This window comes from Hibiscus syriacus, unplaced genomic scaffold, assembly GCF_006381635.1.
Source record: "Hibiscus syriacus cultivar Baekdansim isolate YM2019G1 unplaced genomic scaffold, ASM638163v2 tig00110160_pilon, whole genome shotgun sequence".
NCBI classification, from domain to species: domain Eukaryota; kingdom Viridiplantae; phylum Streptophyta; class Magnoliopsida; order Malvales; family Malvaceae; genus Hibiscus; species Hibiscus syriacus.
In genome coordinates, this window is record NW_024062608.1 from 876,713 (window position 1) to 888,815 (window position 12,103).

The following is a 12,103-nucleotide window of genomic DNA, read 5'->3' on the forward strand; positions in this document are numbered from 1 at the left end:
TGTTTTTGTGTAATATAGTACCCGATTTTTGTTCTATTAGGCACTTAATTCTTCTTTTAATGGTACAATTAGGTTCCTAAGTTTTTTTAATACAATTTGATACCTAATATTTTTAAATTACACCAAAAAAAATTTAGGTATTTGATTGCACAAAAAAGTTAAATACTTAATTACATCATTAAAAAAGTTGGATATAACATTGCACATAAATGCTAAAATTAAGTATCCAAATGTATATTTATCTATTTTAGAATATGAAAAATGTTAATGATTTAGACTAAGACATAACAATACCATCAAATTATATCACTTAAAAATATAATGATTACATTAAAGTATTGTTTAGAGTCAAAAATCATAATTTGATCAAATGCAAAAACTTTGAAGCATGATAAAACTTTGGGATGCTTTGGCCTGAATACTTTCCAAATTTATGTAAAGCAGTATCCCTTCCCTCCGTTAAGAGTAAAGAAACTGTTTGTACAGTTAGGGGTTAGTTAGAGAATTAGTTAGTCAGTTATATTGTAACTAATTCTATTGTAAAAACTATATAAGTGATGCATATGAAGTAAATTAATGATACAGAGGCATTTCAGTAATCTTACTGTTTTAACATGGTATCATGAGAGAACAAAGCATATCGAGATAGACTGTCATTTCATAAGAGAGAAAATTCAGTAGGGCTTGATTCAAACCGAATTTGTACCAACTGCAGAGCAACAAGCTGATATTTTAACAAAAGCTCTTGGCGTTACACATCATAAGTATCTTTTATCCAAGTTGGGAGTTAAGGATGTATTTGACTTCCCAACTTGAGGGGGAGTGTTAAGAGTAAAGAAACTGTTTGTACAGTTAGGGGTTAGTTAGAGAATTAGTTAGGCAGTTATATTGTAACTAATTCTATTGTAAAAACTATATAAGTGATGCATATGAAGTAAATTAATGATACAGAGGCATTTCAGTAATCTTACTGTTTTAACACCCTCTGCTGAGAATCCAAAATACTGTATGTTTTCATTTAAAATGACTGGATTTGCTTGGAAGATGCTTTCATGCCTTTTCAATATCTTAGATATATACCCAATGACTGGCTATATGAATATGATGTCTGGCACAGAAAACTACTAAATTTATTATCGCACTTACACATGACATGATTGAATAGAAATGAAAAAAAAATCAGTGGCCTGTAAAATATTTTCAGTGACATTTACTTTCTCAAATTTCACAACAGATGACCGATCGTCTTCAATTAGAGGTGCATTAGGTATATGTTCCCTGGAAACCTCTATTGTTTAGGCATTTTCGGGTTCCCTGTAATTCTTTGAAGGACCATAATAGTAATATTACCATTTGAGTATAGAGTAAATTACGTTTTCAGGTTCTCATTCAATGGCTGCCACTAATAATTTACACATAAAATGTTGTTGGATAAGATTATCGACGTGAAAATATTATATATTTTGATGAATGTTGGAAGGTATGGAGATAGGTTGACGAGATCCCTAAACGAAACTTAAATTATCAGTTCATTTCACGATCTGTATGTAACATGCAAACCAAATTGTTTATACCCAAAAATGAACAATAGATTAAACGTGTATAATGAATTTGAGCCAGCTCAGAGGAGTATTTCTCTATTTATCAACTAAACCTTAAAAAAAAACAAAAATCCTTTCAAGAATAAAAGAAACAAGTAATTGTTTTTCTTTTCTCTCTTTTGGCGTGCTTACTCAATAAAGCAAACCTTACCAATTACGAAGACGCAAGCAACTTGCGGGTTTCATCACTTTTCTTTTGTGGTTCATATCTTTTCCAAGATTTCACTTTTTTATCGTGATATTTCTTGGAACGTAAAATGTTTCACCGATGTTATTGTTTTGGTCGACATATTTGATGACGGGAATTTCACTGCTCTTGAGCATTGGTGGAATCCATGTTTGCATTTTTTTTAAAATTACAATTGTGTACACCACTTTCCCTGCTGCCTTTCGAGCTGAAATTGATCAATTGAAAAAGAAAAACCATTATACCAAGTTGGGTTAAGACTTAAGCGTATGCCAGAAAAAATGACAGACAAAAATCTGAGGTGTCGAGCATCCAAGATTGTGTAATTAGATGTGCAAACGATGAGCATGATCCACCACCGATGTTCTTTAACTATTTCAAGAAACAAAGGAATCGGAAGATGCTTGGGTTCCTTTGTTAACAGAAACTTCACAAAGAATAACTTCAGATCTCCTTTAATATATACCCTACGTACATTCTTGTCCGTTAACACAATATGTCCTTTAATTGTATTTTTTTTCTTCACACGGAACTAGCGAGCTAAGGAAGCCAACGAATCGAACAAAAGAATTTCAACATTGGATGCTTTAAAGAGATCTAAATGGACGGCTATAAAACTACATCGATGGGGTATGCATAGTTTTGAACCACTAAGCTGATTGATAAGATTGTTGGCATAAGCACGAGTGGTGATTGTATCATTTAAGCAGACATTATGGATGTTTATGCACCGCAGATAAGTTTCGGTGATACTATTCAAGTCATCTTTAAAGATTTTAATCGAATGGCCCAAGATATATTTTTAGTACGGAGGATTTTAACACAATCAATTTTATTGCATATATAAGAACTCTCTATCTTTAATGGAGTGTATAAATCAATATTTTGACGGTGGAACACAAATTAATTTATTTTAGTGGTTAAATAAATAGTTATTATTTTTAGAGGTCACGAGTTTAAGTACTAACGACTGTAACAGAGTAATTGAGTGTTTATTGTCAAATGATTAAGAGTAATTAAAACAGATACTAATTTGTAATTATCTTAATTTAATAAAAAAATATATTGATGGTGAAATATGTGATGCCATTTCTTGAACAATTTAATAATAGATACTTCATTTCTTGATGGGACTAATTCATATCAAATAAAATAAAAATATTATTACGTTGACAATTCGCTCAATTCAATTTTCTCTGTTCATTCTGCTCGTAATTAAGCCTGGACTGGAGAGACGCTTGCTCATGTTCAAAACTATGAAAATTACACATAATTATAAAGGGTAAATTTTCTATTTAGTCATTCATGTATTATTTTATTTTAATTTTGATCATCAAATTATTTTTAAAATCATATTTAATCTTATATTTTATTTCTTTTTTATTACATGTCCTTAAAAAATTAGAGAAGATATTGATGTGATATTTTAAATTAGATTTTACTTTACTTTTCATTTAATTTTTTCTTTTATTATTTTTTACAATATGAAAAAATTTGAAATCAAACTTCGGTCCTCTTAAAAGAGGGTCATGCTTGTTTTGTGTGAGTAATTTGGTGTTTAATAAAATTTTTAATATTTTCTATTTAAAATTTGATGTATTTATTAGATAATTTATTAAACGTAATAAAAATAATTTACAAATAAATTTATTTATTTTTGTTTCCTCTTACAATTTAATTTTTTATGCTTGTTATTAGAGACCTAATTTCTATACTCGGTCCACTAGAAATCTCATAAACGGGTATGGTCTCATCGCACTAAATCAATCGGTTATTGGTAGAAATTAATTTTTAAACATATAAATTTTGAGATAAAAATAAGTGTCGAGAATATACCTCTTATTTAAATGCCTAAAGTTTTTATTTTTCAAAGTAAGTGTCTAACATTTCAAAGTTATCTTTTATCGTGTTTGAATGTTAACGGCCATTAAAAGAAATTTGTTATCTAATATATGCCTAACATGAGACATTTTTTTTTATTTTTTTTCAAATAAAACTGTTATTTAAAAAATCTAAAATCTATAAATTACTCAAAATCCTTAAAATATCTAACCTCAATTCTCTAAATCTCATATGTCACCGTCGAATAAATCACCACCGGTTATCTCTTTTATCATCGGACTCTCATAAATAGATAGTCTCATTTGTTGGTGCACATTGACACACAATGTCCTTAAAATTCATTGCACAAAATCATTTTTCACCCAACAATGGCCTGTCCATCGTCGTTGATAAGGCTACACTACCATCTAAATCAAAATCGAGTCTCCAAACCTCCAATCACGCGCTTGCTTCATGATCTTCGATCTTTAAGGGAATTTCAAGATTTAGGGACCGAAATTAAAGAATTGAGTTCTTTTTAGAGAATAGAAAATTCAAGGTTGTTTTTAGAAATTTAGAAATATAGTATATTTCATAAAATTAGAATTAATAAAAAAATAATATCACATGTCAAGTAACCATTTATTGAGATATTTTTAATGCATTTGATATGATGATCTTAAAATGGTAATAAAATATAACTTTAATTACCTTAAATGATAACATAAAGAAAACGTTAGCTACTCACGTTGATAAAAAACAATTAAACACCTAAAATAAATAATAAATATAATTTAAGCTCTTTTTTTTGAATTAAATCAATTTTATTTTAAAAGTTATATAATGGATATATACATAATTGAATTCTAAAATTTTAATTTATTTTGATTTGAGTTATTTTTAGAAAATAGAAACATTAATTTTTTTTGGAAAATTTTGAAATTTAGTATATTTTAGAATATTAAAATTAATTAGAAATTAACGTTATATGTCTAGTAACCATTGATTGAGAGATTTTTAACGGCGGTTAACATGATGACCTTAAAATGGTAACAAAATAATTTTTTTGGTATAACTACCGGTATCCGATCTATTAATGGACTAATCCGAATTAGGTACTGCAGAGGCAATGACGACCCTCCCAACCTAATTTACTCATTCACAATCTTCAGAATCCGAACCTCTAACCTTACTTAAGGGATCTGATACCTTAAATGATAACATAAAAAGCATTAGTTACTCACGTTGATCAAAAAATCTTTAGGCATCTAAAATAAACAATAAGTATTAAATCATTTTTATATTAAAAAATATATAATGGCTATATACATAATTGAATCCCAAAATTTAATTTATTTTAATTTGTCCTATCTTTTATTATTAACTATAAAGTCTATATTTTGCTCCGTATTTTATATTATTAATAACGTAATGTAATTTAAACTTTAGAATTTGTTAATGTATAAACCACTCGAGTTTTGAGTCTTATTTCTCTTTATTAGAAAGAAAAGATAAACATGAATTGTAATTGGATAACAATCTATACGATAAAGAGAAAACTATTTTAATTTGTTTGCCGAAATTATTTATTTAGAATTACCAAATAATTTTTTAATAGTAAAATTATCAAATACATTTTTTGAGAAACTAAAATTATCAAATATTTTTAAAATATAATAATATTAAATATTTGTTGAAATAATTTTATCGTATTCTTATAATTATACAATTTGATAAGATTAATTTTTACTTAAATTATTAAAAGAAATATATAAAATACTAGTGATCCACACAAAAAAAAATTAAATGTTTAGAATAGGAAAATGGATAAGTTTACTTTTACATCGGGGAAGAAACAAATAATAATAATAATAATAATATATGGGTTGTCAACTCCTTTATTTCTCAATTACAATGAATTATCCTATTTAATTACAGTAATTATATCAGGATATCGCATTAGAATTATTAATTTTTGCAAATAATACTAAGGAAACAAAATAATATTAAATATAATTGTGATTTTAACCAAATTGTAAAAGTAACTATAACGATATTTCAACTCATCAGGCAGTAAAAAAAAAATATTATTTTCCATATAATTCCTGCGTTAGAGTATTACATTGTCAATAGGTTAAAAAACTATAAAATATTTAGGGTAAACTAATAATTTGATACCCGCGCATTCTTGTGTTTCTATTTCTGTATCTCAACTATTTTTTTAATAAAATTGTATATAATATTTTATTTTATTTTTATTTTGATCACAAATCATTAAGATATTAACAAAAAATGAGAACATTATCTGATATAATAATAATTTTAATCTCTAAATCTAATTTCTTTAAAACAAATCCCAAATCTCTCATCCTCATTCTTCTTTCTCTCCAATTTATCTCATTTTATTTTCTATCTTTATTGATACTTCATCCTTCAAAGAGAGATTCCTCCCAAATTTTTTTTTAAATCAAATTCAAAATTCCTGATTTTTTAAAACTAAGACACAAAACTTATAATAAAAAAGCTAAAACACAAATAAGTAGGTTACCCAATATTTAAGAAAAAGGCATTGAAATGTTAATATTCATTCTTGTTGATGTATTTTCCAGGTGGCAGTAGCTGAATTAGCTCATTAACGGAAATTTTCTCACCGTAAAGAAAGAAGAAATTAGTCGAGGAATATGGGCGATGGCCCAACAACTTTAAAGATGTATCTGTAAAACATTTATTGAACTATGCAAAGCCAGAACATATGTGGCGACGCGTTATTAGAGTGAACGTAGCTCATCTCATAAACAGTAGGATAGGCAAAACCGATTAGACTCGAAAACTTATTTTTTTTTATTCGATTTAACTTGAAAAAATTTAACTCGAATTGACTTTGACCCGTAATTTCATAAACACGACTAGAAAATAATTCAAGTTTAAATCAAGTTGTAAAATAAAATTTGAATAATTTTTTTTATTAATTAGTAGATAGATTTTTAAGTTTGAGTCGAAGTTTAAGTCGAATCACTCGAATTTGTATGATATATGTAAATCACATATGAAAAAAATACGTAAAAATATACATGTATTGTATGTGGTTATAAAATATCATTTAAATTGAATAAAAAAATTCATAATATTGTAACTATTTATAATTATATTTAAATAGAAACTCTAAAATTTAACTCGACTCGAACAAATTTCAAGTCAACTTCAAGTTATATGACTCATCAACTCAAAAATTTTTTTTATTTGACTCAGACTCTCTTAGAATGCTCATCCAAACACATAAAGAAACTGTTAACTGTCTCTCACAATATTTATTATGTAATTATTTTTTTAACAAAATGTCCATTCAAATTTTACTGTCAAAAATGAACAAAAAAATTTCACATAAAAGGGGCTAATTTGAAGAAAATTGCATTAAACAATATTCGTCAATTTTTCCATTGAGTTGAATTCCACGTAATTTATGCTTTAAGTATTAATTATTTTAAAAAATTATTTAGATCGAAAAATAATATATGTTATAAATAATCTCAGTTATTTAACAATAAACGTTCAATTACCCAATTACAGTCGCGGGTGCTTAAATCCATGATCTCTAGAAACATAATAATAATTTTTTTAATCACTGAGATAAATTAGTTGGTGTAATATTAATTATTTAAAATAAACTGAGATTATTAAACAGATCAACATTTTATTTTCTATGGTTCATCATGTTTAAATTTGTCTCTGATATTTAATACAATATTTTTATATGAAAATTGTGATTACTACGCTCAAGCAGGTCATATCTAAGGAGACGCGAATTATAAATGATCATATGATCTGACGGTTTGGACGGTGTTTGGTAGTTCAACGTTAGCCATCCACGTGTAATGACTGGTCGAATTAGGCCTCTTCGATATTTTCTCCCGTGAAACCACATCCTCCAATTTCTCGTATCCCGTCCCCTCTGAGAAATTCAAAATTCTGTTTTAAATATGAACGAGATAAGATTGTGGGGCAAAAAGAAAAAGAAAACCAAACAAGCGCCATTTCAAAGCTCTCTCAAATTATCGCGTTATTTTGAAGGCTTTCATTCTTATTTAATTTTAATCCCCTAGTCCAATTCATCTTCCTCTATTGTTGGACACTATAAAAGGGGTTAACCCTCCATTGATTTGCCATCACCAACAAGCAAAGCTTTCAAATATCTACTCTACCAAAAAACTCAGAATTTGTTTTTACTTGTTATTTGTGTTTTCTATTTTCTTTGGGTTTTAGCAATGGCGTTGAAGAAAACCTTGGTGGAGAAGCTTTTCAATATTTCGAAAATTTCTTCACAAGCTGTTACCAATTGCCGGATTTCCTCATCAACGGTTCAAAACCGAATCTTGCAGAATGCTGGCAAAACTAAGACCGACATGGCCCTGGATCCAGGAAATCGTAAAGGTGACAGTAACGGCAATGGCGTGTTCAGGCGGTTTCTTTATAAAGGATCCGCGGTTTCACCGGCAATGACGACTTTACCGATGGGGAAGAATTTGAAGGAGAGGTTGAAGGAGATTGATATGTCAAAGGACCGCATCCGTTTGGATGTGTTGGGACCGCACATAACGGCGAAACAGGCGGTGCCAGAGGTGGCTTCTCTGTCGGTTCAGGAAGCCAAGAAGTTGTTAAGGGTGGCGCAGCTGGAGGTGGTGAAAACGAGGCTGAGGGAGACTGGCAGAACCTGGATTTCTTATTTGGACTTCATTCAAATCTGCGGAGAGAGTTGTTCGGATCCGGAACAGGGACGGCAGTTTGCTAAATTGTTAGACGAATCTGGATCCGTTATCGTTCTAGGAAACGTCGTCGTTTTACGTCCTGATCAGGTAGATAAATTTTCCACCGAATAATTATCTCTTGAAAGTTTCATTTGTTTGCAGATGAGATTCTATGCGTGTTTTGGCTTACAGATTATGCATATGGTGATTGGGAAAAAAATAAAGATATGTTCGATACGAATTTATATTTAATTTTCTTTAGAATGAAAGTTACCGAAAACTGATATGGTTTTTTTGTGTGGGCATTTTTGTGTTTCTTTTTTCTCTTTTTTTCTTTCGACAGGATTTTTTACGCATCGATCTAAAAACCGTGTAAAGGATTTCCAGGTTTGAGATGGTTTCTGAGAACTGAAGGACCCCAAATTAAAAAGCCCTACGATGTTTCTACACAGTGATTACAAAGATTACTATGTTTTCAGTTCTTATCATGGGGTTTAAGGTGTAAAGCCATGGATTTGGGATCTTTCTCACTCCTACTGCCTTTACACCACCCCATTTAATTCTAAAGAGTAAAATTTTTTGGGGGTGGGGGGACGGCTAATATTTTAGTGGGAGATGATGACGGTGGGAAAGCGAGAGAGACACCTGGTTGGGCGGGTTTTCTTTTGAATTTTTTGGTTTGTTTGTGGGTAGGGTAACAAGTGGAGAAGAACGGTTAAAACGAATGGTGTTTGATTTATTTTGCTTAATTTTAGACGAATCTGGAAAGAGATTGGAGCACAATTTGTGTAAAAACTTTGACCTGGAAAGCTTGCTTGAGCGGCCTTCATAAGGATAGGCTTCAACATGTTTTTTAACTTTTTCTACTTCTTATACTCGAAATTTTCATCTTTTATTGGTTTAACAATTTTGTTTTGTTTTTTTTTTGTTATACTTAAAAAAACCTTAAATGTCGTTTTAATTTGATCCAATTTTAAATTTTTGTTTATTTATTCTTTTTGTGGTGATTATTTTGAAGAACAAGAATCCCAAAATGTATATTGAGCTATGTTTTACCCAGAAGCGTTTCTTTTTTTTCTTCCCTCCTCTGATTACAGGTGGCAAATGCACTGGGAGGTCTAATTCCTTTACCAGGACCCGGTCCAAATGACCCAAGAAGAAAAGAACTAGTAGAGTTGGAGAGGAAGAAGGCGGTAATCGATGCAAAAGCGGATTCCTTGGTCCGTCGAGAACTGTGGTTGGGGCTAGCGTACTTGGTGGTTCAAACGACGGGGTTCATGAGGCTAACCTTTTGGGAACTAACATGGGATGTGATGGAACCCATTTGTTTCTACGTGACGTCCATGTATTTCATGGCTGGCTATGCATTTTTCCTCAGGACATCCAAGGAACCTTCATTTGAGGGTTTCTACCATAGCAGGTTGAACGCAAAGCAAAAGAAGCTCATCAACGCTGATAATTTTGACATCCGTAGGTACAATGAGCTGAGACAAATCTTCTATCCCAATTCATCATCGTCGGACCAACCCTTCAAAACGCCCTCATTTCATCATTCTGACAAAACCCAGTTATAGGAGGGGGGGAAAACAATAAATTGAAGTGATACAATTTTGTTTAGGATTTAGTTGCGGTTTTGTGTAATATTCTGCGAGTCTTGTTCTTCTTTTCGTCTCCCTTTCATATAACCCTATCAATCCCTTTTCTCTTTAACATTTTGGTGCGGCCCTATCATAATATTTGTCTTGTTTCAATTTGGACAAATTATAGCTACTTTTTATATTTATAAAATATGTATTTTGTTATTTTCTTAAGACTCAAATGTCTAATCTAAAAAATTGACCTTCTCCTTTTTATTAAATAGGGTAAATTATACGTTTAGTACTTAAATTATCATTTTGATCTATTTTAATATATAAACTTTCAATTTTTCGAAATCATATATAATATTTAGTTTTGTTTTCATTTCATTATCTTGTCGTTAAAAACTTAACGCATCATTTTTTATGGGTAAATTATATCATTATTCACTCAACTATATCTCACTCTTATTTTGGTATTAAAGTTTAATTTTTTTTAATTTAACTACTTAACTTTCAAATTGCTCATATTTTAATCACTCTAATTTATTTTATTAATATTTTTTGTGACATGACATTCTTATTATTATTTTACTAATATATAATTAAAAATAAATAATAAATTTGAAATTTAGAATGATTAAATTAAGAGTAATTTGAAAGTTAAATAATTAAATTTAAAAAAATTAAACTTTAATAACCAAAATAGGAGTGAAAAAATAGTTGAGTGATGATTGATGAAATTTATCTATAAAAATGTCACGTGCAAATCACCTATTAAGTTTTTAACGGTATAAAAAAAACTAAACGTTAGATATAATTTTAAAATTTAAGTACTAAAGTAAATCAAAACTGATAGTGTAGGTACTAAATATATAATTTAACCTAAACAATATTGGGTTAGAGATGGAAAATAATATTTATTTCAATTCAATGATTCTGCTTTCGTAATTTCAAAATCTCGAATCTGAATTTTGGGTATGAGAAAGCCTACTGTTGGAGTTATTTATATAACTTAAATAGTACGAAGATTAATACTTTTGTTGTCTTTGGCCGAATCCGGAAAAGTCAACCCATTTTGGCAGGGACGTAAAGAATTGACCTTACTTGTAAAATTAATTCAAGCAGATTTGAGTTATCAAAATTCGAATAGGACTAAAAAATTTATGATTTGCATTCAATCTAAGAATGACATGGACTTGAATTGAACCTAAATTGTTATAACCGAATCTAACCTTATATGAACCCGAACCCAAGATTAGCTCGATAAATAACTTGATATTACCCGACTTGTTATCAACTTGACATGTTATAAACCTGATATGTAATTGTCTCAATCTGTAAATAATCTGACATGTTATTAAACTGATCAGATATTTACATGACTTCATGTTTACATGACTTTATATTTATCTGACTTGTAAGTTACAATTGATGAAGTTAAAAAGTTATAAATTTCTAATATTATAATATGACATAATACATCTTCACAATTTAGAATGCATGAATAACTAAGATAATTAAATTAATATATTTATTTTTGATGTTTATAAATTGTAGCTTATAAATATATTAAAAAAATTATTAAATTAATAAATTGGGATTGATAAAGTTAATAAAAAGTAATTCTTTAAATGCAAAATAAATTAGTAATTATAATAATTATATTACTAAAATTACTTCCTATATTTATTATGATCATAATATTAAAAAATACTTATAAATATTAAATTAATATTATTAAATGATTCATCTTTATGTAGTAATTAATAATTTAACTTAAATTTTTAATATGTATATTAAACATGATTGTAGTTATGATAATATTAGAATATGAGATTAAAAATTTAATAACTTTATAAATGTTGAAACTAATAACAAAATGTATAAATAAAATTTATTACAACTTAATACACCATAATTACAATTAAATGAATTGTCGACACCATTTTTCGTCCAGGTGGGGAAAAAAACTAGTACGACTTAGGGGTTTTCTTTGAAAACGTTTTATGAAAAGATGAGAGTTGCCACATAAGGCTTAGAGAGATCCTCTACACTTCGTCAATTGTACCTTACTCCTGAGGGGTAAGCTTGAGTGCGTCACCGTCTTGTTGAATGTTGATGCCATAGACTGGTGAGAGACCGTCAAGATGTCTTTAGAGCCTGGGAAACCAA

The 12,103-nt window shown here is 29.0% G+C and overlaps 1 protein-coding gene across 1 annotated transcript; it reads left to right on the forward strand.

Annotated features, from left to right (window-relative positions):
• The first annotated feature begins 7,622 nt into the window (after positions 1-7,622).
• Positions 7,623-10,085, forward strand: LOC120216372 (calcium uniporter protein 2, mitochondrial-like). Its single transcript, XM_039213820.1, has 2 exons — positions 7,623-8,459; positions 9,449-10,085. Exons 1-2 carry the CDS (start codon positions 7,872-7,874, stop codon positions 9,923-9,925), a joined length of 1,065 nt encoding a protein of 354 aa, XP_039069751.1. The 5' UTR covers positions 7,623-7,871; the 3' UTR covers positions 9,926-10,085.
• Positions 10,086-12,103: the final 2,018 nt, after the last annotated feature.